The sequence below is a fragment of the Hyperoodon ampullatus genome (assembly GCF_949752795.1).
Source record: "Hyperoodon ampullatus genome assembly, chromosome: 11".
Classification (NCBI taxonomy): domain Eukaryota; kingdom Metazoa; phylum Chordata; class Mammalia; order Artiodactyla; family Ziphiidae; genus Hyperoodon; species Hyperoodon ampullatus.
This window is the reverse complement of record NC_136924.1, coordinates 44,882,713-44,910,469: the sequence shown is the minus strand read 5'-3', so window position 1 is coordinate 44,910,469 and position 27,757 is coordinate 44,882,713. Positions and strand designations below refer to the sequence as shown.

General features: G+C 64.8%; 2 protein-coding genes across 3 annotated transcripts; both read left to right on the top strand.

The window, feature by feature from the left end:
* Positions 1–1,882: 1,882 nt before the first annotated feature.
* PLXNB2 (plexin B2) lies at positions 1,883–15,640 on the top strand (the record flags this gene model as incomplete). The annotated part of the gene is made up of 36 exons (XM_079714568.1): positions 1,883–2,956; positions 3,312–3,494; positions 3,589–3,717; positions 4,259–4,359; positions 4,454–4,580; positions 4,983–5,136; positions 5,567–5,681; positions 5,755–5,863; positions 5,944–6,045; positions 6,503–6,595; positions 6,932–7,013; positions 7,096–7,256; positions 7,372–7,520; positions 7,678–7,786; positions 7,985–8,121; positions 8,314–8,484; positions 8,949–9,078; positions 9,164–9,391; positions 9,527–9,703; positions 9,799–9,938; positions 10,032–10,132; positions 10,279–10,508; positions 10,624–10,805; positions 11,203–11,269; positions 11,435–11,581; positions 12,154–12,310; positions 12,442–12,542; positions 12,622–12,706; positions 12,864–13,018; positions 13,098–13,258; positions 13,341–13,488; positions 13,888–13,952; positions 14,167–14,242; positions 14,595–14,669; positions 14,763–14,901; positions 14,987–15,640. The coding sequence occupies 35 exons, from the start codon at positions 1,883–1,885 to the stop codon at positions 14,865–14,867; spliced, it is 5,526 nt and encodes a 1,841-aa protein (XP_079570694.1). The 3' UTR covers positions 14,868–14,901; positions 14,987–15,640.
* Positions 15,641–20,147: 4,507 nt separating this feature from the next.
* MAPK11 (mitogen-activated protein kinase 11) lies at positions 20,148–26,481 on the top strand (the record flags this gene model as incomplete). Of its 2 annotated transcripts, XM_079715905.1 has the most annotated exons (12): positions 20,148–20,263; positions 22,530–22,659; positions 22,733–22,791; positions 22,862–22,973; positions 23,048–23,077; positions 23,165–23,212; positions 23,298–23,412; positions 23,736–23,807; positions 24,048–24,127; positions 24,584–24,662; positions 24,749–24,922; positions 25,203–26,481. In XM_079715905.1, the coding sequence occupies 12 exons, from the start codon at positions 20,148–20,150 to the stop codon at positions 25,280–25,282; spliced, it is 1,095 nt and encodes a 364-aa protein (XP_079572031.1). The 2 variants fall into 2 exon arrangements, with proteins under 2 accessions (XP_079572031.1, XP_079572030.1); XM_079715904.1 differs by lacking the exon at positions 25,203–26,481 and having other exon boundaries at positions 24,749–25,008.
* Between the last annotated feature and the right edge of the window lie 1,276 nt (positions 26,482–27,757).

Below are 27,757 nucleotides of genomic sequence, written 5' to 3'. Positions count from 1 at the left end.
CCAGGTCCCTGCTGTCTCCTGGACACTGTCAAGCCAGCCTGCGGGTGGCTCCTCTCCCAGCGGCTTGTGAGGAGGCCTGTGGGGTCCCCAGGGGCCCGGCAGGAACTGAGCACTCCAGAGCAAGGGGCTTCAGTGCACAGCTGAGGGGCACCTTCCCCAGTCCTGAGACTTGCCCCTTTCAGTGCCCTGTGGTGGTTCGGGGGTGCAGAGGGCTTTGTCACTTGGTTGCTTCTTGGTTACGCTTCCTCGAGGGGCTTGAGGAATGTCGTGGAGACTCAGAACAGAGGGACGCGGTGGGGGATAGAGAACAGCCACAGCCTGGCCGAGGGGCTTCCTAGTGGCTCAGGCAAAGAAGGAAACTGGCTTGATGTGAGAATCACAGGGTCCATCCTATTCCAGTCAGCACAGCTTTGCCCAAAGCCAGTGCCCCCCAAAGAAACGTCTCCCCTGGCCAAGGAGTGGAGCAGACAGCGTTCTGCCTTCCTGGAGGAGGAGGATGCAGGGCAGGCTGTCAAAGGGGAGGAGAAAAGTAATTGTTTCTTGAGGGGATGAGAGCATTTCCAGGGCGGTGGTGTTTGAGGGGGCCGTGGGGGGCGTGTCATGCTCCTCTGTAGAGGTGCAGCGGCCGTGGGGGGAGTCTGGGAGGCCACCCCCACCGGCCACCCTCTCACAATCTGTGCCTGAGCTCCTCATGACCCTCTGCCGTTGGGGTCAGTCTCCACTCGGCTACGTGGCATGGACAGCTGCCCTAAATGTCCTGCCGGGCACAGGCCCCCTCAGGGACGGTTCCGGTGGGTCCAGGAGTAAGGGCTCACGCACAGATTGTGAGAGGGTGGCTGGTGGGGGTGGCGGCCAAGACCACTTCAGGGGATTCTGATCAGGATCCCAAGGGCGGCGTTCGTGCTGGACCACCCCAAGGTGGGAGGGGCCTCCATGCTGGGGACCCTGAGCCCACCCTTGGCCTTAGCAGCTCGCCCCCATACATCCAGAGACACGCACGGGCGTGCGCACATACGCAGGGACGTGTGTGTGCTCGGATGGACACCTGCACCCTGACGTGGCCTGCCCCGGCCCTGCACGCAGCACACCCCGTGGCCTCCGGGGTCCCCCCTCAGAGACCTGGTTCACCCCAGAACCCCCTCCCAGGACCTGCCTCCGGCGTGCCTGTGTCTGAGGGTCTGCCCTGGGTGGGGCACAGGCAGGGCGGGTGGATTGCTGGGGCCCTCCTGCTGGTTCATCAGGGGAAGGGGGGTTGGAGGGAGGGTCCGGAAGACTTGGGGAGGGGGTGGGGAGGCAGGCCCACCAGTGGCTCTGCTGCTCCCCGTCAGATTACACCGTGTGTGCCGAGAGTCAGGCATAGAACAGGTGTGTGGCCCACCTGTTTGCATGTTCAGGGCCTGTCGGTCAGCTTGGGTCTGTGCTCTGGAGAGTGTGGTCTGGGGGCGGTGCCTCCCAGACCACCTGGAGCTCTTGGGGTCATGGGGTGTGAGGGTGGGCACATGCGTGAGTGTCTGGGAGACTTTCTGGAGGAGGTGCTGTTTAGCCTTGGAGGTGGGCCTGAAGGTGCTTTGGGAACCTGGGGGCAGAGGCCAGGGCGCAGTCCTCTGGGGGAGGCCGCACCCAGGCCTGGAGCTGCAGTGCTGGTGGCCTGGCCCGTCAGCGGTTAGGTTACAGGTACTCCTTCTTGAGGAGGGCCGGGAGATGATCTCCTTAGAGACGAGAGTGGGTGTGTCTGGCCAGATGGGTGGGAAGGCAGGGAAGGGCTCGGGGGGCTCGGGTGGGCTGGGCAGGGTCAGGCACCGGGGGCCTCCTGTGGGTGGGGTGGGTCCTCTAGGCTGGGGCTCCCCTGACCCTCCTCTCTTTCCACAGGGTGCCGGGGGCAATGGCGCTGCAGCTCTGGACCCTGACCCTCCTGGGCCTGGCGGGCACAAGTGCGAGCCTGCGGTCCCGCAAGCTGGACTTCTTCCGCAGCGAAACGGAGCTGAACCACCTGGTGGTGGACGAGGTGTCGGGCGTGGTGTACGTGGGGGCGGTGAACGCGCTCTACCAGCTAAGTGCCGACCTGCAGCTGGAGCAGCGGGCGGCCACGGGCCCGGCCCTGGACAACAAGAAGTGCACGCCGCCCATTGAGGCGAGCCAGTGCCACGAGGCCGTGCAGACTGACAATGTCAACCAGCTCCTGCTGCTCGACGCCCCCCGGAACCGCCTCATCGAGTGCGGCAGCCTCTTCAAGGGCATTTGCGCCCTGCGTTCCCTGAGCAACATCTCCACGCTCCTCTTCTACGAGGACGGCAGTGGCGAGAAGTCCTTCGTGGCCAGCAACGATGAGAGCGTGGCCACCGTGGGGCTGGTGAGCACCACGGGCCCAGGTGGCGAGCACGTGCTCTTCGTGGGCAAGGGCAATGGGCCCCACGACAACGGCATCATCGTGAGCACGCGCCTGCTGGACCGGACCGAGGGCAGGGAGGCCTTCGAGGCCTACACGGACCATGCCACCTACAAGGCCGGCTACCTGTCCACAAACACACAGCAGTTCGTGGCTGCCTTCGAGGACGGCCCCTACGTCTTCTTCGTCTTCAACCAGCAGGACAAGCACCCGGCCCGGAACCGCACGCTGCTGGCGCGTATGTGCAAGTACGACCCGTTCTACTACTCCTACCTGGAGGTGGACCTGCGCTGCCTGGGCCCCGGCGACACCCGGGTCCCCGCCTTCGGCACCTGCCTGGCGGCCTCCGTGGCCCGGCCAGGCGCCACTGGGGTGCTCTACACTGTCTTCAGCACAGATGGCCGGGGCGGCGGGGGGCCACGGGCGGGCCTCTGCCTCTTCCCGCTGGACGAGGTCCACAGCAAGATGGAGGCCAGCCGCGACGCCTGCTACACGGGCACCCGGGAGGCGGGCCGGGACACCTTCTACAAGCCCTTCCACGGCGAGATCCAATGTGGTGGCCACGGGTCGGTACGTGGCCTCAGCACGGGCTTAGACCACGCGCTTGTGGGTCTGCACGTGGCACTGCTTGCCGTGTCCACATCCCACCTGCTTGTGAAGGGGGTGTGTGTGTGTGTGTGTGTGTGTGTGTGTGTGTGTGTGTGTGGTGTCCCTGCAGACAGGTGAGCGTGAGATGTGGCTGCCGCTTCTCCCAGGTGTCAGCCACGCTGGGCGTTGGGTTTGGGAGCAGTGTGCACATGGGTAGGGGCCCTGCCTGCCTGGGCCAGTCCTGGGGGATGTGTGTAGGGCCACGAGTGCTGGGAGCCGTGGTGGGGAGAGGCCTCGGGCGGGGGTCTGCACCCACCGTTGATGCCGTGGTCCATAGGGTGCCAGCGAGAGTTTCCCGTGTGGCTCGGAGCACCTGCCCTACCCGCTGGGCAGCCGAGACGGACTCTCGGCCATAGCTGTGCTGCACCGTGGAGGCCTGAACCTGACAGCCGTGACAGTGACGACCGAGAATGGCCACACCATTGCCTTCCTGGGCACCTCGGACGGCCGGGTCCTCAAGGTGAGGCCCAGGGCTGGGGCAGGGTGGTTTCCGGAGGGGTCCTCAGTGCACGAGGCCCCCTGCCCTCACCATGCACCTGCCCTCATGCCCACAGGTGTACCTCGCTCCAGATGGCAGCTCCGCAGAGTATGGTTCTGTCCTTGTGGAGATCAACAAGAGAATCAAGAGGGACCTGGTGCTGGCCGCAGACCTGGCCAGTCTGTATGCCATGACCCAGGACAAGGTTGGCCTGTGGAGCCTGGGAGGAGGGGCCTTGGTGGTCCAGCCCCTAGAGACATGCAGAGCATGCTGGGAGGGGGGCCACCTCTCATCTCCTTGGGTCCTGACAGTGTCTCTCGAGCACCGTTCCCGTCTTTGAAACCGTTTCTCTCTGTTCTGTGTCTCTGGCCCGGCCTTGGGCCCCTCCTGACCAGAGGGTCAGTGCTCTAAGTGGGCCTTCCCCAAGTGCAAACAGGGAGGCGCGGGGCCCCAGGCAGCTTCTGTGAGCTCAGACGGTGGGGGACCTGGGCCCTGGGATCCTGCGCCACCCGATCCTGGGTCAGGTCCAGCCTCCCGGCCGGGTCCCACATAGCCTGTCCAGCAGCTGCTGCCTGGAGCCCTCACTGCCCATCCTCGAGTCGTGTTGAGGCTTCTAAGGCTTAGGGGTAAAGGTGGGATCAAACTGGTGATCCCAGGACAGTCTGGCAACTGAGCGAGGGCCTTTGTGGCTGCTGGCCTGACCCCTGTGGTGGCCGCGGTCCTGCTCACCGCCCCGGTGCCCCCAGGTGTTCCGGCTCCCTGTGCAGGAGTGTGAGAGCTTCTCCACCTGCGCCCAGTGCCGCGGCTCACAGGACCCCTACTGCGGCTGGTGCGTCGTCGAGGGACGGTGAGCACCTGGGAGTCTGGGGGGCTCGGCCCCAGCCTGGGTCTGGGGGTGCCGCCCCACCCTGAGGGCTGACAGGTGCCCCCTGCCCCCGCAGATGCACCAGGAGGGCCGAGTGCCCGCGGGCCGAAGAGAGTGGCCACTGGCTGTGGAGCCGCAGTGAGTCCTGCGTGGCTGTCACCGAGGCCCAGCCGCAGAACATGAGCCGCCGGGCCCAGGGAGAGGTGTGTGGTGAGGGTGGAGGCAGGGGCACTGCTGGCCTGGGCCTGTGGGGACGGCAGGAGGCCCGCGTAATATCTTGCTCCTGGCCTGGACGGCGGTGCTGAGCCTGGGGACAGGGACCCCATCCTTTGTTGGGTCCCCTGGCCCCTTTGACCCGAGGGGCTCCTGAGAATCCAGGGCAGACCCAGGCCCTGTCCCAGGAGCGGCTTAGGTGACCATAGAGGGGCCCATTCAGATGAAATGGAGCCAGGTTCTAGAGGGTTCTCCAGAGGGCGGGTGTACACATACAGGAGGGAGGCCGGAGAACGGCCAGAGGACCAGGGCTCAGGGCGGGGGCGGGAGGTTGCCTGCACCCTGAGGCTGGGCAGAGGAGTCCTGCTGTGAGCTGAGTGGCCCTTCCGCAGGTGCACCTGACTGTCAGTCCCCTCCCGGCCCTGAGCAAGGAGGACAAGCTGCTGTGCCTCTTTGGTGAATCACCGCCACATGTGGCGAGCATGCAAGGGGGCGCCGTGGTCTGCAACTCCCCAAGCAGCATCCCCAGCACGCCGCCTGGCCAGGGTGAGGCCCCGCCGGAGCCTGTCCCCTGAGCATTCGGGGCCAGCAGAGGACGGCTCACTGGTGAAGGTGGGGGCCACGCGGTGACATGGCTGGGACCTGGCAGGCGCTCTGCCCCAGATGCCCAGGAACCACGGCCCTCGGTGCCTGCAGGGACAGAGTGAGGGCCCAGCAGCGCAGAGCCCTGGGGAGCGAACCGAGATCTGATAGCGGCGGCGGGTCCTGCTGAGCCCTGCGGGGCCCCACTCAGACCAGGGTCTCCACACGCGGCCTCCCGTTCTCTGCTGGGTCGCCTGTGGGGAGCTCTGATGGGAAGAGGAGTTGGGGCCGGTGGGGGCGCCCAGTTCCAGCTTCCTGTTCCCCCCCAACCCGAGCCCGCCTTCCCCTGCGTCCTGCGGCCCCGCCTGATGCTGTCCCCATTTGCCGTCCACAGATCACGTGGCTGTGACCATCCAGCTCCTGTTCAAACGTGGCGATGTCTTCCTGACCTCCCACATGTACCCGTTCTACGACTGCCGAGTGGCCATGAGCCTGGAGGAGAACCTGCCGTGAGTGGTGTCCCTGCCTGCCCCTCACAGCCCCCGCCGCAGACCCCACACCCCTCACCACCCTCTCCTGCAGGTGCATCTCCTGCGCCAGCAACCGCTGGACCTGCCAGTGGGACCTGCGCTACCACGAGTGTCGGGAGGCCTCGCCCAACCCTGAGGACGGCATCGTCCGTGCCCACATGGTAAGGGGCCGTGAGGGCACGTGGGAGCCAGGCTGCTTGGCTGAGGCCAGGCAGCGCCTGACCAGCCCTGCCCTCCCCAGGAGGACGACTGTCCCCAGTTCCTGGACCCCAGCCCGCTGGTCATCCCCATGAATCACGAGACGGCTGTGACCTTCCAGGGCAAGAACCTGGACACGGTGAAGGTGCGGGGGGCTTGTGGGGCCCTGGCTAACCGGCGAGGTCAGGCCTGGGGGTCCCAGCAGGGGCCATGATGGCTGGTGGAGAGGCGTAGGCTTGTTCAGAGCCATCCTCCTGCAGACCAGAAGCTAAGCGCCGGGGCCCATCCAGCCTTCTGTGGCTCAGGGCCCAGCACATGAAGGAGGCAGAGGGGTTAGGGTGGACGTGGGGACATCTGGACGGGCCTCGAGGGTTTAGGGTGTGCAGGGGCTGGGCAGCCGAGTGCCACTCAGGAGGGAGCAGGGCGGTGAGTCCGGGTGTTGACCGTGGCGGGGCCTGTCTGTGAGTGGCCGGGTGTCAGTTGGGATGGGAGTGCCCAAGCTGGCCCAGGAGCTGTGCCGGGCACGGCAGGTGCCGGGGCCCAGGGCGGGCATGTGGGACGGACTGACCCGCCTTGGGTATCCTGACTGGCCTGTCTGGCAGGGCTCTTCCCTGCACGTGGGCAGTGACCTGCTCAAGTTTGAGGAGCCAGTCAGCACACAGGAGCAAGGAACCTTCTCCTTTCGGACCCCAAAGGTACGCCTCCCGGGGTGGGCGGGCCAGGCTGGTGGACCCCAAGGGCTGGCCCTGCGGGGGCAGCCCGGTTACCTCTGGGGCTTGAGCAGTGGGGCGGGGGCAGGCTCCCCACCTGCCCTGCTGGGGAAGCAGGGCCGGCAGGCAGGTGTGGCCTCAGAGCATCCCTGGGTCTCCTGTCTCCCTGGAATCCAAGTCATCCTCTGTCTCTGAGCCTCCAGCTTCTAGCCACCTGGAGGCCTCCCCTTGCTGCCCGTCGGCTGTGAGGGGACACACGGCGGTCACCCTCAGGGGCTCGGGTGGGAGTCGGGGGTGCAGCGTGTCCCTGTGTGCCCCCAGCTCTCCCACGATGCCAACGAGACGCTGCCCCTGCATCTGTATGTCAAGTCCTACGGCAAGAATATTGACAGCCGGCTCCAAGGTGGGTGGGGTGGGCAGCTGGGCTGGTGGGCGGGCAAGGGGAGCAGGGCGGCCCTGCCGACGGCCAGCTTCTCCCTCCGCAGTGACCCTCTACAACTGCTCCTTCGGCCGCAGCGACTGCAGCCTGTGCCTGGCCGCTGACCCTGCCTACAAGTGCGTGTGGTGCAGCGGGCAGAGCAGGTGTGTGTATGCGGCCCTGTGTGGTAACGCCACCTCAGAGTGCCCACCGCCTGTCATCACCAGGGTAAGCCCCCTTACCCCCCACCTCCCTGACAGGAGGGACTTCAGCCCGGCCCGGGACCAGCTGCGCAGCCTGGCCTGCCCAAGCCACCAGGTCAGCCGGGCTCTGCCAATTTCAGATCCAGCCTGAGACTGGTCCGCTCGGCGGAGGCATTCGCATCACCATCCTTGGGTCAAATTTGGGGGTCAGAGCAGACGACGTGAAGAGGGTCACCGTGGCTGGCCGGAACTGTGCCTTTGAGCCAGAACGGTACTCCGTGTCCACCCGGTGAGTGGGCAACATGGGCCCTCAGAGCTGGGCCAGGCCCTACCCTGGGGGGCTGGGGGACTGGGGGGATGGAGAGGAGGGACACGGTCCAGGTATGCGTGGGTGCCCAGGGCTTGCACACCCACAGAGTGTGCCCACCTGCCTGCCACCCACGCAGGATCGTGTGCACCATCGAGGCTGCAGAGGCGCCCTTCACAGGGGGCGTCGAGGTGGACATCAGCGGGAAGCTCGGCCATTCTCCTCCCCATGTCCAATTCACCTATCAGGTAAGCACCTGGCAGGTGGCTTTTGCAGGTCAGGACAGATGTGGGTGGGATCTGGGGGGCCATGTGCTGACTCGGGGTGAGGCGAGGCTGTGCCCCTGCCTCTTTCTGACAATGGTCATGGCCCAGTCGAGGCCCGGGAGGGAGGGCCGCCTCCCTGCCGCCCCAGCCCTGAGTCAAATGCCCCTGCTCCTCTTCTAGCAGCCCCAGCCCCTCAGCGTGGAGCCAAAGCAGGGGCCACAGGCGGGCGGCACCACGTTGACCATCAATGGCACCCACCTGGACACAGGCTCTGAGGAAGACATGCGGGTGACCCTCAATGACATCCCTTGTAAAGTGTGGGTGTCACCCACAGGCCGCCAAATCCTGGTCTGCCCTGGTCCTGGGGACAGGGTGAGGGCCCTCTGGCCGTGACCCTGTGTCTCTCCTGGAGGGGGCAGTGGAACCAACCAGACCCATTGACCCACTGGCCTGGGGCTGCGGGTGGTCCCAGGGTGGGGTTGACATTGACTGGCAATCCCCACCCCCAGGACGCAGTTTGGGGCACAGCTTCAGTGTGTCACGGGCCCCCAGGCGGTGCCGGGAGAGCTGTCCCTAAAGATTTACTATGGGGGCTCCGAAGTGCCCAGCCCTGGCGTCACCTTCACCTACCGTGAGAACCCAGTCCTGCGGGCCTTCGAGCCGCTGCGAAGCTTTGTCAGGTGTGACCTCTTCCTCCCCCCGTGGCAGGTGCCCCCCCACTCCCACACTGCTGGCCACACCCACCCCATCTAGCTATTTCCCAGGTGCCGTCTTCTCACTGGGCTTGTGAGGATATGGCAGAGCTGGTCTGGGTGACAGGAGGAGGCCTCCAAAAATCCCCACTGTACCCCCAGGTCGGGCAGGCCCGACATCCCGCCTCCACCTCCCCCTGCCACCCAGCCCAGCCCTGCTTCTGACAGTCCAGGGTGGCGGTGCTCAGTCACGTGCTCTGAGCACACACACCCCACCCCACCCCCCGCCCCTGCCATTGCAGCAGGCCTGTGCTTGCACATACCAGCAAGAGTATCCAAAAGCAGGGTGGGGTCCGGGACACAGCCTTGCAGGGCACCTGCTCTGGAGCTGGCTGGGCACCTCCCTTGCCCAGGTGTGCCCACTCAGGCACCATCCCCTCCCTGCCCCCCAGTGGTGGCCGGAGCATCAACGTCACAGGACAGGGCTTCAGCCTGATCCAGAAATTCGCCATGGTGGTCATAGCCGAGCCCCTGCAGTCCTGGAGGCGGCGGCGGGAGGCCGGACCCCTGCAGCCCGTGACGGTCAGTCAGTGCCCGCTGCTGGGGACACGCCAGGGCAGGATGCAGCCTGTGCCAAGTGGCCTAACGGTCCTGCCTCGGCTCTTAGGTCGTGGGCAGGGAGTACGTGTTCTGCAGTGACTCCAAGGTTGTGTTCTTGTCCCCGGCCGTCCCCGAGGAGCCCGAGGCCTACAACCTCACAGCGCTCATTCAGATGGATGGGCACCAAGCCCTGCTCAGGACTGAGGCTGGTGCCTTTGAGTATGTCGCCGACCCCACCTTCGAGAACTTCACAGGGGGCGTCAAGAAGCAGGTCAACAAGCTCATTCACGCGCGGGTGAGGACCAGTGCAGCCCCGGGGGTCAGGTCCTGAGCGGGTGCATGTAGGGGAGCGGCCCAAGGTCTGGGCTGAGCTGGTCGGGGCATCCCTGAAGCCCTCCTGGGCGCTGTGACCCCATCCCCCGCCCCCCAGGGCACCAATCTGAACAAGGCGATGACGATTCACGAGGCCGAGGCCTTCGTGGGTGCCGAGCGATGCATCATGAAGACACTGACGGAGACCGATCTGTACTGTGAGCCCCCGGAGGTGCAGCCCCCTCCCAAGCGGCGGCAGAAGCGGGACACGACCCACAACCTGCCTGAGTTCATTGTGCGTGTAGGGTGGGGGCAGGGAGGGGACAGGGCACCAGGCTCTCGTGGTCTCGGCCACACACCTGTCCTTGCTGAGTCTGCCTCTCCACGCAGGTGAAGTTTGGCTCCCGGGAGTGGGTGCTGGGCCGCGTGGAGTATGACACACGCGTGAGTGACGTGCCGCTCAGCCTCATCCTGCCCCTGGTCATCGTGCCCATGGTGGCCGTCATCGCCGTGTCTGTCTACTGCTACTGGTGAGCCCCTCCCCCGGCATCCTCAGCCCCTTGGCCACACCCACCAGCTAGCACAATCCAGGCCAGGTCCCAGGAGCTTCCCTGTGCCCCCAGGAGGAAGAGCCAACAGGCAGAGCGCGAGTACGAGAAGATCAAGTCCCAGCTGGAGGGCTTGGAGGAGAGCGTGCGTGACCGCTGCAAGAAGGAGTTCACAGGTAGGGGCCGCCCTGCAGGTCCTGGGGGAGGAGGGCTCGGAAGAGGCTGCATTGGGAGGGACGGACGGACGGACGGACGGACGGACGGATGGACGGAGGAGGGCGGGCTGCCGGCGGGCGGATGCCTCACCCCGATCTCCCTGCAGACCTGATGATTGAGATGGAGGACCAGACCAACGACGTGCACGAGGCAGGCATCCCCGTGCTGGACTACAAGACCTACACCGACCGCGTCTTCTTCCTGCCCTCCAAGGATGGCGACAAGGACGTGATGATCACGGGCAAGCTGGACATCCCTGAGTCGCGGCGGCCCTTGGTGGAGCAGGCGCTCTACCAGTTCTCCAACCTACTCAACAGCAAGTGCTTCCTCATCAACGTGAGCGGGGCGGGGCCTCTGGGGCGTGGGGTGGGGCCGTGAGGGGCGGGGCTTCTGGAGCGAGGGGGTGGGGCGGGGTGGGGCGGGGCGGGGTTCTGACCGGCCTCCCCCACAGTTCATCCACACCTTGGAGAACCAGCGGGAGTTCTCGGCTCGCGCCAAGGTCTACTTTGCGTCGCTGCTGACGGTGGCGCTGCACGGGAAGCTGGAGTACTACACGGACATCATGCGCACGCTCTTCCTGGAGCTCATGGAGCAGTATGTGGTGGCCAAGAACCCCAAGCTGATGCTGCGCAGGTGTGTGGGGAAGGGCAGAGGCCGCGGTAGGGGGTGTTGGGGGTGGCAGTGGGGCAGCACAGGCTTGTCCAGGCACCTGGTTTGCCAGCAAGTACAGCCAGTGCCAGTGAGTAGGGCGGAGGGATGGCGGGGGTTGTCGCTGCTAGCAGGTGGTCTCTGCTGGTCACTTATCTGCTCCCCTTTGTCATCAGCTCTTCGTAGGATGGGGTGGAAGATGAAAGGCCCACCCTGAGGGGGCCGGGAGATTGGTCACTGCAGGCTATAAATGTACAGCCTGACGGAGACTGGCCTGGACGGAGGCTGGGCTGCTCTGAGGGTGGTCTGGGTACTTGGAAGAGCCAGCTGATCCTAGGGGCACTAAAGGGTCCCTCAACACAAGGCGTTTCTGCATCTCCAGGTCTGAGACAGTGGTGGAGAGGATGCTGTCTAATTGGATGTCCATCTGCCTGTACCAGTATCTCAAGGTGGGTTCCACACAGCCCTGCCAGGGTGTGGGGAGGGACGAGGTGGTGCTGTACCCCCCAAGTGTCCACCTCCCTGCAGCCCAGCTCCACCTGGATGGGTTTGCTTCCCACCCACCCTGGCACGGTCAGTCCCACCCATGGCTCAGCTGCCCTGTGTTGCTCTAGGACAGCGCAGGGGAGCCGCTGTACAAGCTCTTCAAGGCCATCAAACATCAGGTGGAGAAGGGGCCGGTGGATGCTGTGCAGAAGAAAGCCAAATACACCCTCAATGACACAGGGCTGCTAGGGGACGACGTGGAGTATGCACCCCTGGTGAGCCCCTGGGGCTGGGTGGGCTGCTGGCAGATCTCAGGGGCCGGGTTCCAGGCCAGCCTCAGGACCAGAAGCTGATGCCACTCACTTCCTTCGTGGACTTGCATTAGAACCCATTCCCCGTGCTGGGCACCCCCGTGTTCAGGGAGGGGCCTGGGTCATGGGTCCTCAGCAGGCTCGTGGGTCACTGGAGAGAGGCTCTAAGTGTCATGGCCCCAAGCCAGCTGCCTCCTGGGTGCCCGGGCCTGCTGCAGGCGTTTGAGGGGCCTGGGCACACCAAGTAAGTGGTGGTAAACTCGTGCGCGTGTGGAGGTGGTACATGGTGTGTGCCCCCATGATGCCTGTGTGTCGCGTGATACCTAGAAGTGAGCGGTCCTCTGCTCTCTGTCCTGCTGAGCCGTGGCGTGCAGGAAAGGGTGAGGCCTGGGTGCTGAAGGGGCTCAGGACCCCCCCCACCACTCCTCCACCTAAGGATGTCGCCACTGGGGGGAGGCCCAGGACTGCTCCCGGTTTGGGGCGAGTGAGGGTGAGGGCCCCTCCCCAACTGGCCCTTCCTTCTGTGTCCTCGGCAGATGGTGAGCGTGATCGTCCAGGACGAAGGGGTCGACGCCATCCCTGTCAAGGTCCTCAACTGTGACACCATCTCCCAGGTCAAGGAGAAGATCATTGACCAGGTGTATCGCACGCAGCCTTGCTCCCGCTGGCCCAAGGCTGACAGTGTGGTCCTCGGTGAGCGCCACCCTCGCGTGCCTGGCTCTGTGCCCGTGGAAGCCCGGTCGGCCGGGTCGGGTGGGGGAGAGCGAGAGGAAGACCGGACGGGGAGGGCTGGGTTCCAGGAGCTGGGCTGTGTCCTCCCACAGAGTGGCGTCCTGGGTCCACAGCCCAGATCCTGTCAGACCTGGACCTGACCTCTCAGCGGGAGGGCCGGTGGAAGCGTGTCAACACGCTGATGCACTACAACGTGAGTGTGGCGGCTGGGCGGGCCCAACCCCCTGCCGAGAGTGGGGCAGGAGGCCCGCCCTCATGACTCTGTTCCCCAGGTCCGGGATGGAGCCACTCTCATCCTGTCGAAGGTGGGGGTCTCCCAGCAGCCTGAGGACAGCCAGCAAGACCTTCCTGGGGAGCGTGAGTCCCTTCCTCTCGTCCAGGCCCTTCTGGCCTCTGGAGGTCATCACGAGCCAGTGTCCGCCTCATGCCGCTGTCTCGGGGGAGCTGTGAGCCCGGCGTGGGACCCAGGCCCCGGGCTCCGGTCCTCGTCCTTCAGCACCCCCCTCCCCCACAGGCCACGCCCTCCTGGAGGAGGAGAACCGGGTGTGGCACCTGGTGCGGCCCACGGACGAGGTGGACGAAGGCAAGTCCAAGCGTGGCAGCGTGAAGGAAAAGGAGCGCACCAAGGCCATCACCGAGATCTACCTGACCCGCCTGCTCTCAGTCAAGGTGGGCCACGGAGGGTGTGTGGGAGGCAGACCTGGGACAGCGCCGGTGGGACGCGCTGAGCCCCGCTCCCGCCCCGCAGGGCACGCTGCAGCAGTTCGTGGACAACTTCTTCCAGAGTGTGCTGGCGCCCGGCCACGCGGTGCCACCCGCAGTGAAGTACTTCTTCGACTTCCTGGATGAGCAGGCAGAAAAGCACGACATCAAGGACGAGGACACCATCCACATCTGGAAGACCAACAGGTGTGGGCTCCATGCCGCCACCCGCCCCGCCCGCCCTGCTCCAGGCCTCGGCGGCCCCTCACACCCTGTCGTCCCGCCTCAGTTTACCTCTCCGGTTCTGGGTGAACATCCTCAAGAACCCCCATTTCATCTTCGACGTGCACGTCCACGAGGTGGTGGACGCCTCCCTGTCGGTCATCGCACAGACCTTCATGGACGCCTGCACACGCACAGAGCACAAGCTGAGCCGCGTAAGTGCAGCTGCGGGCAGAGCCCAGCCCGCTTCCTGGCAGTGCGAAGCGTCAGGGGAGGGGGGCTGCAATGCAGGTGAGGAGGTCGGTTTGTGGCGTGGATTTGCACAGCGGGGGCTGGAGCTCAGTAGAAAGACAGGTGCAGGGTACCTGGGGTGGAGGGAGGCCCCCTGGGCAGTGGACCTGTGGCAGCCTGGGACCCCGAGCTTCCACTTCCGTGAGAGAGAAAAAGTGAGTTTTACTATTAATCACAAAATGACGAAAACACTGTCAGGTCTGTGGCTGGGCAGGGCAGCTACCGCCGTTGGACCCCATTCCCCGCACACCCCTCTTTCTCTGGGTATCCTGAGCGCGTGCAGGTGTCCTGGCTTGTGTGTCACTTGGCTCCGACCCCCACAGGACTCTCCCAGCAACAAGCTACTCTACGCCAAGGAGATCTCCACCTATAAGAAGATGGTGGAGGAGTGAGTGCCCCCCCACCCCACAAGGCCAGAGCCTGGCTGCCCACCCTCAGCCCCCACCCAGCGGGGCCCCCGGGCGGTGTGGGCCTGTGATCAGGAGGTGGGCCCTGTGGGTAGCTTCGGGTCCAGCGTCCGGGAGCCACCACCACCCCCCCCCACCCCGTTCCGGTACCCGCCCCCCGCGGCCCACCCTGTGTAACTCCCCCTCCCCCCACAGCTACTACAAGGGGATCAGACAGATGGTGCAGGTCAGCGACCAGGACATGAACACACACCTGGCAGAGATTTCCCGGGTAAGGGCGGTCCAGGGGACCCACAAGCTGAGCCCCCCCTGGATTAGCCCTCCACCCCACCCCACCCCGGAAGGCCCTGCTGCGCGGGCCAGGAGATTGCACGGGGGGCGGGCGAAGTTGTGCCCACGGGGGAGAAAGGCGCAGACGAGAGGGCATGGGGGGCGGCGGGGCTCGCGAGCAGCTCTGAGCCAGCCCCGCCTGCCGTGGGTCTGCATGGGTGGGAGGCTCTCTGTCCGCGGTGTGCCGTGGCTGTGCATGTCGTGACTGCCGGGGGAACCCTTCGCGTCTGCCTGCCCCACTGGGAGACAGCCTCCTGCCCCTGGGTCACGCAGCCCTTCCGCCACCCTCCCAGGCGCACACGGACTCCCTGAACACCCTCGTGGCCCTGCACCAGCTCTACCAGTATACGCAGAAGTACTACGACGAGGTAGGGGTCCGGTCCTTCTGGGACGGCCGTGTGCACCCTAACCCTAACCCTAACCCTAACCCTGGCCTGTGCTCTGACGTGACCCGTCCTCAGATCATCAACGCCCTGGAGGAGGATCCCGCCGCCCAGAAGATGCAGCTGGCCTTCCGCCTGCAGCAGATCGCGGCTGCACTTGAGAACAAGGTCACGGACCTCTGACTCCGACCTCCACCGTCATGGTCTCGGGACACAGGTGTGTGACACCCACTGCCGGGTGCTGGGCGGCCCCGGGGGAGCAAGGCCAAGCGGGCAAGACTCAGCCCTTCTCTCTCTGGCAGAGGAAGAGCCCCCGGGCTTCCGAGTGTGTGCGTGGCAGGGGGCCCCCCACCTCAGCATTTGTAGCCTCATAGCACCCTTCTCCTGAGCAATAGTGCCGGGCGCCCACCAGCACCAGTTCCCTCCTGCAGAACCAGCATCGGGGGTGTCTCCTTCAAGCCTTCTGAGCGATTTGAAAACGTGCCTTATGCCCCCAGCGCCACGCTGGGTTGCTGGGGGCAGTCGGGCCTCAGCCCCCCTCCCCAGGCACCAGCAGCCGCCTCAGATACCTGGGTTGGGCCTTTTGGGGTGAGGTCTGAGTGCCCGCGGCCCCCAGGACCTAGTGCCCAGACTCTGTCCGTCTGCCCTGCCTGGACTGGGGCAGAAAAGTGGTACGATGCCTTCCTGACCTCGCTGGCCTGCCCTGCGGGGCACTGGCACTCCCGGGGGACTCCTTGCTGCAGGCCCCACCTCAAAGGTCAAGCTGGACGTCAGACGTCGAGGCCCAGGCGGCCAGAAGGGACCCAGCAGACTGGGGGTCGGGGTCCCGGCCTGTCAGACAGGCTGACCTGGAGGCCCTGCGCAGGTCCGGGGGGCCGGGAGCAGCTCCGCCAGGACACCCGCAGCCCTTTTTGTAAATCTTGTTAATTGTCAATCAAATACAGCTGTCTTTTTCACTCTGCTGGTTGGCTGGGTTCTTCCCGGGGCTGCCGACCCACCATCCCTACACACCTGCCCCGTTTGGGTACCGGGCCCGTCCTGCCCACGGCCTCCCTTCCTGTGAGCTCCTGGCCCCAGAAGCTCACCTGAAGGTGGGCCTGTGTGGCCTCGCACACCCATCCCACAGTCCCTGGCTCCCCTGGGCCAGGCCTGCTGGGTGTGCTGAGGCAGCCCGTGCACGGCCATCAGCTCGGCTGAGTCTACGCCTTCCTGCTGCCCCAGCAGGACAGGATGGTGGTCAGGGGTGGGAGGTGAGCGGTTGGGTGCGAACCTCTCCCAGAGGCACGTCCTGGTGCACCCCAGCACTGAAAGTGATCCTGAAGCAGGTGGAGGTTCCAAGGGCACAGTGCGGCGGCCCCGCCCCGCACAGTGCAGGATTGGGCCAGCTTGGGCGCCATCTGGTGGCCGGGGTGGGCGTGGTGCGAGCTCTCAGGGACCTGTTTTCTTCCTGAGGTGCGGTGCTTCACAGGTGTGGTCCACCCAGCACACGTTTAGTAAGCCCCTACTGGGTGCAGACCCCACTGGACACGGTGGTTCCTGGAGGGAGGCCCTGTATCCCCCTGCTCGAGGCTGTGGGGCCATTAGGGTCAGCTCCTCCTGGGGTGCCAGGCACCTGAGAGCAAGAGGCACCTTTGTTGGTGTAGGAAGGAGGGGCTTGTCCCCGAGGCAGGCGATGGGGGAAGGCACATTGCTCCCAACCCCTGTGTTGCGCACAGAGCAGGAGCCATGAGATGCGCTCCTCTGTGGCCAGTCAAGAACACGTACCGTGACCACACGGGCATGCGCGTGCACGCACACACGCAGCACCAGCGTGTTGGGCCCCTCACTCGTTCATTCAACACGCGTGGTCCTGGGCACTAGGGACACAGCAGTAAAGGGTGCAGAAAGGGCCTTCCTTGAGGGAGCCCTTGTGTTCCGAGAATACCAACCCTAGCAGAAAAGGGATTTAGTGGCTCCATAAAGGCAAGTGAAGGGGTTCAGCTTCAGATATGGCTGGATCCAGGTGCTCCCATGGCTTTGGGTTCCATCTATCTGAACTTCTTACCAACATGTGCTACTTTATTCTCAGACACCTGGGATGCTGGTGGCAGGCCACCCCAGCCTGTGTCTCCTCCACTTGGGGCACACCATTGTGGCTGAGAAGTCTCAATGGGCTAGGCCTCGATCATAAGCCACTTCTGTACAGGGACAGCCAATTTTGAGCCACATGGAACAAGAGTGGATATCTCTCACATGGAAGGGGTACTAGGCAAACAACTGACATCCCCCACCCCAGGGACCCCTGAAATGACTGTACTATGGTCAGGACCAGAGACCCAGATGGGCAGGAGATCTGAGCAAGGTACTGCTACACCAGAGCAGGGGCGGCACAGTCTGGGAGTGTTCACCCTGGGGGGAGCGGGGGCGGGGGGAGCAGGAACCTGGAGGCTTGGCTTCTAGACTGGACCTCTGTGGGCCACTTCCTCCTCAGCCAGGCATGAAATGGAGGAGTTAGTGAGTCCGCCTTTTGCTGCAAGTCCAACAGGTGGGGTTCCCTTCCCCCTCGGAGGACAGGAGTGTGAAGGGATCCAGGGGCCATCCTTTCATGGGGCCAGTGAAGAAACTGGGCATGGATGTTGGGTGCACGGGGGTGGGCAGGCTAGCTGGAGTGGTCAGGAGGCTGGCAGACGAAGGGGTGACCCAGCCTTGTGTCACTTTCCACTTCCACTTTCCTCCCAATGCAGTGGGAGTGGGGAGATGCAGGAATGGAGGTGACCAGCGACCTCGATGACCTTTCCTTCCAAATTGCAGAAAACAGCCCGGGACCACACCCTGCTTGCTTGTTAAGAGCATGAGACCTCACCTAAATCATGGGGCCCCTGTGACAGGGCCAGATAGCATTTTAGGAAGTTCGTTCTGACCTCAGGGAGAAGTGCAGCCAGGAGACCAGTGTGGGGCTGAAGAGGGGATGGCCTGGACCTGTGGAGAGGGGACAGTGGACACGGAGGGTGGGGGCATCTCGGTACTTAGGGGTAGCTGTGAATCCCAGTAGAGAGTGGAAGGAGGCCGGGGCGGTGGTGCCGGGGACCCAGGGCTCATAGGAGGCTATTCTGTGCCGCCCCATCCGCACACCCACTGGCAGGGCCTGCCACTCCTGGCTGCTCTCCATCCACAGCACCCTCCCTCCAGGCTCAGTCCTTGACCTGCCAGCCAGGATAACACTGTGAAAACACACAGCACAGTGCGAATAAAAATCTGAAATCCTGTCGGTGCTCCCTGCCCAGCCTGCCACGGCCCTGCACCCATGGCCACCACTCTCCATTCTGGTCCTCAAGTCAGGCTAAGTCCTGAGAGACAGGACTGTCTGGAAGCTGGCCCAGCATCACTGCTGTCACCTCTGGGGGCTCTGACTTGCTCTGCCTGCCACCCCACCACCACGGAGAATCCTCCCTGGTCATTCCCCTGCAGTATCACAGCCCCCTCCCCTCCAGAGGGCAACTTGGCTGAGACTGATCTGCCTGGGCAGCGGGGCACACTGCGGGCGCCTCTGTGCCCAGGGCAGGTTTGCTGAACGCTGAGGGAGGGTCTCAGCGCGGTGTGACCGCTGAGCAGGGCAGTGAGGCCGCTCCCCTCTGGTCAGCGCTGACCACTCGCAGCTGGGATTCCGGGTCGACAGACACGGCTGCCCCCGTGGAGGAGAGAGGACAAAGGCCGCCCCTCCCTGTGGCGCGCCGCCGGTTCCCACGGCCCGCTGCTCCCTCCCGCCTCCTCTTCCCTTGCTTTAGCTGAAGCTCCATTAACTCCGCACAAAACCTCGGCTGCTTTGCCCGGCAGGCCGGGAAAGTGCCCCCAGCGTGAGGCCCCGAGGAGGCCCCGGGTGGGGCGGCTGGGGGAGGGGACACCGGCATCCTCACCCCATCCCCACCGACCTCTGCTGGCTCCCAGAGAGGGAACTGAGGCCGGAGCAGCTGGGACTGGGACCCTGCTTCCTTTCTCACTTTTGGGCTCCCCCCAGGGTCCGGATTTGCCAGGCAGAAGTGTCCGTTTGCTTGGTACTGTGTTGACATGTTTTATTTTAATTTGGTTATCAATATTTGAATATCAGGAGATTTCACATAAAAACTCAGGTTTTAGTTTGTTTCAAAAAAGTGGAAGGTTGGGACCTCAACCTGATTTCCCACTCTCCTGGGAGGGGGCAGCCCAGCCTCTACCCACTGCTTTGCAGGGTGGAGGGTCAGGAGGCTATTTATATCCCAGGCAATGTTCTCTCCGAACCACTGTCACTTTAAGTGGGAAGTAGAAGTAATCGTTCTGGCCTAGAGCTCTAGACAGATGCTGAAATAGGGAATATTCCCCTTCACAGTTACAGCCGCCTGTGCGAACTGCACCTTCCAGGTGGAGAGAGGAAACGTGCAGTGTTGGGCAGAGTTCACCCGATCTCGGGGAACTGTGGTTTCCAACTAGGGGAGCCCTGTAGCACCTAGGAAAGTCAGGGTGGGCTTCCTCGAAGAGTTGACAGCTGAGGGAGCTGTTTCATTAGGAGGAAAGGTACCAGGCCCCAAAGAGGACCCATTTGGGGAGAGCTTCTTACGGGCCCAACACCCCGAAGGCCCCTGGTGCCGCCGCTGTCCCTGGTCCTGAGGGCTGGTCTCCGGGCCGGGCCTGGCAGTCACGCTTCTCCCAAGGGGCAGCTGGGCCCAGCCCTGGAGCCAGCCCGTGCAGGACGCCACACCAGACCGTGGAAGGGTTACCTGGAAGCGAAGCACCACCGGCAAGGCCGGATGGCCTCCACGGGGGAGGGAAGCCAGGCTGACCCAGGATCCAAGGCACTTCCATCTGCCCACGGCGGACGGGCCCTATCCGACCAAATGCCTAGCTTTTATTAGGGGGTATTCTCTATTCTGATAAAAAATACCTTCCATGGTTTGTCCCTGGCTTCTTTGATTTAGAGGATTCTATCTTCATTGCTGTGGGAGCACGCTGGGGGAAGAGGTGCAGGGCCTGGAGCAGGTGAGAGGAGAGAAGGGATGCACAGACCAGAGCAGGTTGAAGGGGCGTTAAACGCAGGACCCGGACTAGGCGGATGGCGGGGTGCGGGGATGGGAGGTGGACAGCAGGGAGGTGCCGGCGTCTGTGCCGGCAGGGGAGGGTGTGGGGAGCGGAGTCCTGAGAGGTGGAGGCGGCCTGGTCCGGGCGGTGCCGCGCCGAGGACCCACGCGGCGGATATGGGGGAAGTGCGTGGACCCCGGGAGGTGGGCGGTAAGTCGTTCCACGGCATCCCCCTCCCCCGACCTCCCCAACCCACCACGGGAAGGCCGGTTTCCGCTCGGCAGCCGCCTCGGAGGGGCAGGAAGCCGCGCGTTCGTCTGCGGGAACCCCCTCCCCGGCCCCGCCCCGCTCCGCTCCGCCTCCGGCCTCCGGCTCGGGCTCCGCGGGGCGGGGGGCGCGGGGCGGGGCGCGGGCCGAGCTGCGGCCGCTCTGGACATGTCGGGCCCGCGCGCCGGCTTCTACCGGCAGGAGCTGAACAAGACGGTGTGGGAGGTGCCGCAGCGGCTGCAAGGGCTGCGCCCGGTGGGCTCGGGCGCCTACGGCTCCGTCTGGTAGGGGCGGGACGGGGCAAGGGCGGGGGGACTGAGCGCGCGCCCCCTCCCCGCCCGTGCGGGGTTCCCGGCGTGGGGAGGGGCTCGCCCTGCCTCCGCCCCCGTTCCTTACGCAGATCCGAGGAATGAATGGGGGGTGGGGGCGTGAGGGAAACTTTCCTACCCGAGCCTCTCCCCGGCGGGAGAGGGGTCGTCCTCCCGCCCCTCCAACCCGGAGCGTCCCCCTCCAGGCCCGAATCCTGCGGCGTCACAGCTGGCGAAAGGGCGGGCAGGTCTCCCGGGCCCCCTGATGTCTGAGCATGCATCTGGGGTGCCCCCGGTCAAGGGCCAGGCAGCCCTGGGCTCTGGCAGATACCCCCGCCCCAGGGTGGGTAGTTCTGTTTGAAAAGGAAGAGCCCAGATTGGGGGGTGGGGGGCAAGACCCCTCACCTAAGAACGACCTCAAGCTCCCCTGTGGGTCCAGTCCACTGCCCCATTTTCCAAGGGATGTCAGACTCCGAATGGCGCTTAGGCCTGATCAGAGACGCCTACCATCCCCCCCTAGGGGGCGTCTGCACCCCACCCCATTTTTGCCCCAACCAAGAGAGCTCACACCGCAGCCTGCAGTTAGGCCCTGAAGCCCAGACAGGAGGGAGGGTGGGGCCGGGGGAGGCCTCTGGACCTGGTGGAGTGGAGGCTGGAGGGGGCTTTGGGTGGCAAGGGGCTTGCGGACAGTCCAGGTTGCAGTTGCAGTGTTGACAGTGAGCCTGATTGTGGGTGTGGATGTTGAGAGGTGCCCCCCCAGAACCCAGAACCTGTGAAGTGCCAGGTGACTGCGGGGGTCATGGGTGTGGGGAGGCAGGGCCCCTGGGGGCAGGGTGTTGCTCCAGGATCCTGCAGAAGGTTAGGAGTGGGACTTCTCAGACCCCCCTCCAAGGCCCAGCACTGAGCAGGGGTTTGGGGTCCCCTGGGCCTCAGATCTCACTCTGCCACTGGCCAGCCATCAGGAACCTTAGGCCATTCCAGCCATTCCAGCCACAGGCCTCTATCTTCATCTCTAAGACCACAAGGGCAGGAAGAGGGTGTGGGCCAATGTGTGAGTGGTCCCTGGGGGATCTGACAGAGCCCTTGCTGGAAGTGCTTTCTGAGAACTCGTAGGGACAGTCAGGCTCCCCAGGGGAGGTCTCTCTCCACCACTTAGCTCTGCAGGGCCCCCATGCCGGTGATGGGCCCCCTCCCTCCTCTGATGTCTGAGGAAGCTGATGACCCGGTGCCAATTCCCACAGTCCTTTGTTGACTGCAGACACAAAAGGATCTGCACGCGCGCGCTCACACACACACACACACACACACACACACACACACACACACACACAAACGCGCGTGCACGCACCCCGTGAAGAGCCACTCCCCTACTTCCCACCCCAGCAGTGACTTGGATGGGGGAGGGGCTTTCCTCCACCACTGCCTGGGCCCATGAGCACCCCAGGTCCTGCGGGAGCTGCTCCCTGGGCCGCGTGGGCATGGGAGGTGGACTGAGGCTCCACTCACTCTGGAGGGAGGCTGGATCCTGGAGACGGGAGATGAAGTGGGAGGGAAAGGGGGAGCAGCAGCCAGAAGGAACACTGGGCGAAGGCATCCCTTCCCGAGGGGCAGTGGGGCCACTGGACGACCAGGCCACTTGTGTTTGAGGATGATGCCCGTGAGTGTGGCATCTCCTGTGAAGAGTAGCTGGGTGGGGGGCTTGCAGGTCTGGACCTCAGGCGAGTGGGGTTGCACGAGGAGAAATGTTCTGTGGGTGCAGGCACCACCCTCTGCTGGGTATTTCCTGCTGTCCAGTTTCTCATTGTGAAAAATAATGATGCAATAAACCCCTTTGGTCAGGTTTTCCTCCATATTTTGAATATTTGGGGGCTCTGGAGGTGACTCTGGAACCCTCTCAGGGGGCCTCCCAGACCCCCTGGCCTATGGGGCAGCTGGAGGACTGCCTGCTGTCCGCCGCTGGCTGTTTCCCTGGCCTGTTATTTCCACCCTGAGCTGGGGGCAAGAGTCACTGGGGCCAGGAGACAGGAGAAATCCAGGTCCTGCCCTGGGCTCCCAGGTGGGCTGGGAAGGCTGGGGGTCAGGGGGCGGGGTGGAGGGTGAACTGACTCTGGAGGAAGGTGCAGGACTCCAGGAGGGAGGGGAGAGGCTTGGAGGGAGTGTTCAGACCGCCTCCTGGTGCCGAAGGCCTTCTGGCCTGTGGGGACGGCGCGAAGGAGGCTGGGCCTCACAGGCCGCCTTGCAGCTCGGCCTACGACACGCGGCTGCGCCAGAGGGTGGCGGTGAAGAAGCTGTCGCGCCCCTTCCAGTCGCTCATCCACGCGCGGAGGACGTACCGCGAGCTGCGGCTGCTCAAGCACCTGAAGCACGAGAACGTGAGCTGGGGGCGGCCGGGCCGGGGGTGGGGCGCCCGCGGGCCGCCGAGCCCTGACTCCCCTCTGCACCCAGGTCATTGGGCTGCTGGACGTGTTCACGCCGGCCACCTCCCTCGAGGACTTCAGCGAAGTGTGAGCGGCCGTGGCGGGGAGGGCGCGGGGTCGGGGTGGGGACTCCGTGCTGATCCCTGCCGCTACCCAGGTACCTGGTGACCACGCTCATGGGCGCCGACCTGAACAACATCGTCAAGTGCCAGGCGCTGAGCGACGAGCACGTGCAGTTCCTCGTGTACCAGCTGCTGCGCGGGCTGAAGGTGGGCGCGGAAGCGGGGGGCGGGCGGGGGCGCAGGGGGCAGAGCCTGACGCCCCCGCCGTCTCCCCCTCGCAGTACATCCACTCGGCGGGGATCATCCACCGGGTAGGTGCCGCGCGCGAGGGGGGCGCGTGGGGCTCCTGCGGCGGCGGCGGCTTTGCCTGCGCTCACGCCGCGGCGCCCGCCCCGCAGGACCTGAAGCCCAGCAACTTGGCTGTGAACGAGGACTGCGAGCTGCGGGTGAGCCGCTGGGGGCGGGGCTGGCGGGTCGGCCGGCGGGGAGGCGGAGACGCGGAGGCGCTGACAAGCCTGGGGGTGCCTCCAGATCCTGGACTTTGGGCTCGCGCGCCAGGCGGACGAGGAGATGACTGGCTACGTGGCCACGCGCTGGTACCGGGCCCCTGAGATCATGCTGAACTGGATGCACTACAACCAGACAGGTGATGTCAGCCCGTGTGGGGCAGCCCCGTGGGGCCGGTGGGCCTGGGGAGGGGGGTGAGGCTGGGACCCAGAGGCCAAGGACCTTGGGGGACAGGCCAGGTGTGGGACCTGCGTTCACAAACCGACCTTCAGAAAGGCAGAGCACGGTGGGTCCTGGGCTGACGCTTCCCCCCGCCCAGGGTTGTGTCTAGAGAGGAGGGGCTGCTGGCTTTGGGCCTGAGCATGAGTGCGGGGCCGCTGGGCTGGCGCAGTGCAGCCAGCCCCCAGCTCTCTGAGGAGGGCCTTGGAGTGGGCAGACTGATGGAGACGCCTCCTCCCACAGTGGACATCTGGTCTGTGGGCTGCATCATGGCCGAGCTGCTCCAGGGAAAGGCCCTTTTCCCAGGAAATGACTGTATCCTTGGCGCAGGTTAGGGGTGAGCCAGGGTCTCCTGCTGCGGGGTGGGGGTCGAGGGGGGTGGGCTCTGGCCCTTTCTGGCCAGTCTTGCCCCCTCTGCCCCACACCGTGTCACCTTGGGCTCACTCCTGTCCCCAGCGGCAGGAGAGCAGGTTCTGGGCAGTGACCCAAGGTCTGGGGTTTGGGGTCCCGGGGAGAGTCCATGCTTGGCCGTTGGGCATTTCCTGAGCCAGGCAGACATCGACCAGCTGAAGCGCATCATGGAGGTGGTGGGCACACCCAGCCCTGAGGTTCTGGCAAAGATATCGTCAGAACATGTGAGTCATTGATCGCCCCCTCTGCTGACCAACCACTCCCCCGCCCGCACTCTGGAGGAAGGGGTGCTGTGGGAATAGATGGGGCACCACAGGGGGAGCATGGGTCACAGTGGAATAGACCCCAAGGCAGGCGCTGACCCCTTCAGGGGGAAACAGGTGAACTGGGGAGACATTCCAGGCGTGAGGGACAGTGAGGGTAAAACCTTGGCACCTGCAGTGTCCTGGCCGTGGACAGTGGAGTGGCACCAGGCCTGGGACCTGCAGGCATGTAGGGCCAGGCAAGGTGCTGGAGCCACCAGATCCAAAGCGGGGAGGTCTCTGGTCCGCACATGCCCTTGCCCAGGCCTGCTGGAGTGACTGAGTCTGGGGGCTTCTCCTGGCAAGCCTCTGCCTGGCTTAGGGCCACGGGAGGCAGGCGTTGAACAGCTCCCTCAGGCCCTTCCCCTCTGCTCCTAGGCCCGGACCTACATCCAGTCCCTGCCCCACATGCCCCAGAAGGACCTCAGGAGCATCTTCCATGGAGCCAACCCCCTGGGTGAGGATGGGCCCTAGGTCAGGGCTGGGCTCCATGTCTAGCCCTGGCTGTGGAGCTGACCACCCCTGCACCCCGCCCCTCTGCAGCTGTGGACCTCCTGGGAAGGATGCTGGTGCTGGACAGTGACCAGAGGGTCAGTGCAGCCGAGGCCCTGGCCCATGCCTACTTCAGCCAGTACCACGACCCCGAGGATGAACCCGAGGCTGAGCCCTACGACGAAAGCGTTGAGGCCAAGGAGCGCACGGTGGAGGAGTGGAAGGGTGGGCCTGAGGGCTGCGTCCCCCAGAGGCTGAGCGCTGCCTGTTTTCTGCAGGAAGTGCTCCAGTTCCTCTTGAGAGTGGTCTGAGCAAGGCAACAACACGGGCCCCCAGCCCCACTCTAGGGGGGGGCAGGTAGAGCTGGGGTTGGGTGTGTCCAGCAGAGGCTTGGGGGCAGCACGGGGCAGGCCCAGGAAGGAGCCCATGGGCCGAGGCCGCTCTCAGAGGGTGGTGGGCCTGGGCTGCTGATGGCCTGAGCTCACCCTTCCTCCTCCCCTCGCAGAGCTCACCTACCAGGAGGTCCTCAGCTTCAAGCCCCCAGAGCCACCGCAGCCGCCTGGCAGCCTGGACATGAAGCAGTGAGGGGAACGCGGCTCGCCAGCCGCACTCGGACCCGAGGAGGGGCCTGAGCCCGCCTGCCCTCCTGCCTCAGCCTGCCAGACTCCCACGAGGGGCACCTCCCAACACCACTGCGGCCAGCAGCGCCCACCCCTGGCCTGGGACGCTTGTCTACACGCCACTCCTTGTGGGAAGCCTGCACGTGTGTGAGCCACGGGTGTAGGAGTCTGGATAGAGCATGCTGGACTTCCTTGGTCCTCCTACCCCCTCCCAGCAACCTGGGTCTCCTTTGGGACCTCGCTATGGGGGACCTGGGTGCCATAAGAGCTCCCCCCTGGGGAGTGTGTCTGTTTCCCGATCTCCTGGGTTGCAGAGGGCTGTCTGTGGGGGGCAGTGCCTTGGGGCCGGAGCCTCCTGGAGACAAAGGAAGGGGCCTCGATGGTCAGAGCTGCTCAGCCTGGAAGTGGGGGGCTACCCTGGAAAGTGCTGAGACTCAAAGGATCTTCCATGGGGGTGGCAGAGTGGGGACAGCTGCCTGGAGCCACGTGTTCACCTATGCTGGGTGGCACATATGTGCTCCTGGAATTCACATGTCAAAGCAGATGCAGACGCATGTGAACCTGAGGGCACCTGAGGGCCAGTGGCCGTGACCAGCAGGAGGCCCAAGTTGGGGTGGCTCTACTGTTGCCTCCCCTCCCCTCAGTTCCTGGTGTGGGTGGGGAGGGGGCATTGCTGAGACCCTGCTGGGCAGCATGCAAGGGGCTCAGGTGGCCATGGGCAGCTATGTGAGCAAAAGCCCCCTGCTCCTTGGGTTTGAGGGCTGCAGCAGGGTTCTGAGGCATGAGGGCACCGTGCCAGCTGGGGGGCTGGCAGGCACAGGGGCCTCCAGCCTTGAGGACACACATGCCAATGTGGACCCGGATCCTGGACCTTGGCCCAGAGCTGATGAAGAAATCTCTGCCCACTCTACCTCTGCCCACCCTCTGGCCCTGCACCCAGGCGCGGGGGTGCTCAAGTCTGTGGCTCAGCCCTTGTCCTCTTCCCGCCTTCCAGAGTGGAGCTGACCTAGCGACCTCTGGGACAGGGCCCTGCTCCAGGCGTGTGGGAGGTGTGGGTCCTCCATCAAGGGGCGTCTGTCAGGTGGTGACCTCTCACCTCGCAGGACCAGGGAGGTCTGAATGCTAAGTGCCTGCCCCAGGGTTTCGCAATAAAGTTCCCCTCTCACTCGGCTTGTGTTTCCAGCTCTAGATTCTGCTCCCACGCTGCCCCCACTGCCTGGAGAGGGTGGCCATATCCCCCTGGTCCCTGGTCAGAGCAGCCACCTTCACCCTCCCTGCTCCCTGAGGGCCAGTGGGATCTGAGGTGGACAGGGCGTGGTGTCCACCAGCAGTCAACCCGCTGCCCTCAGAGGTTCATTGGGCGGGGGATCTGGCCCAGACCCAGACCTGCCCCTTCACTCAGTGGTCGGGGAGGACACGGGTCGGGGGTGTTGAGGTCTCTGGGAGCAAAGGCCTGCCCTTCCCAGGGTCAGGGAGACAGCTTTCCTTTCCCTCCTGGTTAAGGGGAAAGAGGGCTGCTTCAGCCTCGGGACCCACACTGAGCTACCAGCCCCTGCCGCTCTCTGCAGCTCAGGCTGGGAAAGCAGGGTATCACCAGGATGGGGACCTTCTATGCCTTTGCCCTAGGCCCTGGGGATGGGGGTGGGGATCATCTGGGAGCTGGGCTTGCAGAGGCCTGGTCAGTGTGGGTGCTGGTCCTCAGGTCTTGGAGAACCCCTGGAGACCTGGCTGGGCCAAGTCCTGTGGGGGTGGGGGTGGGGATGGGAGCAGAACTGAGACATGCCCCATTTGGGAGTCTGGCCTGATGCAGGACCCTTCTGGACCTCTGGACCCCATCACAGGGAGTAAGGGGGCCAGCTGGGGGCTTCCTGGAGGAGACAGGTGGAGTGCCACAGGCGGCCCAGGGCATGAAGGGCATGGGGATGGGCGGTTGTGGCTCCAGTGACAGCAGGCTGCCCCCAGTGACAAGCCTGCAACTCCTGAGCACCCCGATTAGATCACCGAGCAGCCCAGCTGTAAAGCTGCTCTGGCCAGGCCGGAGCTGCTGAGCTGCTGATTCATGGTGCAGGGCACAGAGGGCGGGGCAGGGGGCCCTGGGGATCTTATTACCCCACTCTCAGGTCTGGGTCACAGGGCTGGGGGCTCTGTCGTCCAGCGGCATCTGGTCCAGGATGGGGCCAGACCCCTGAAATGATGATGCCCCCACCTAAGGGTAAGGGGGTACCCACCGAGAGAGCCCCAGTAGGGCCCCCCTTCACCCCTGGGGTCAGGCACACCTCCCTGGAGAGTGGAGAGGTTTGGGCTGGGCTTTGAAGAGCAAACCTGAGGGCCTCAGCTGAGCAGGGGTGGGACAGGCAGAGGGACGTGCAAATCTCTGGGGCAGTCTCCACCCAGACGGCTGCAGTGAGGAAGAACCTTCAGAGCACAGGGGCCCAGGGGG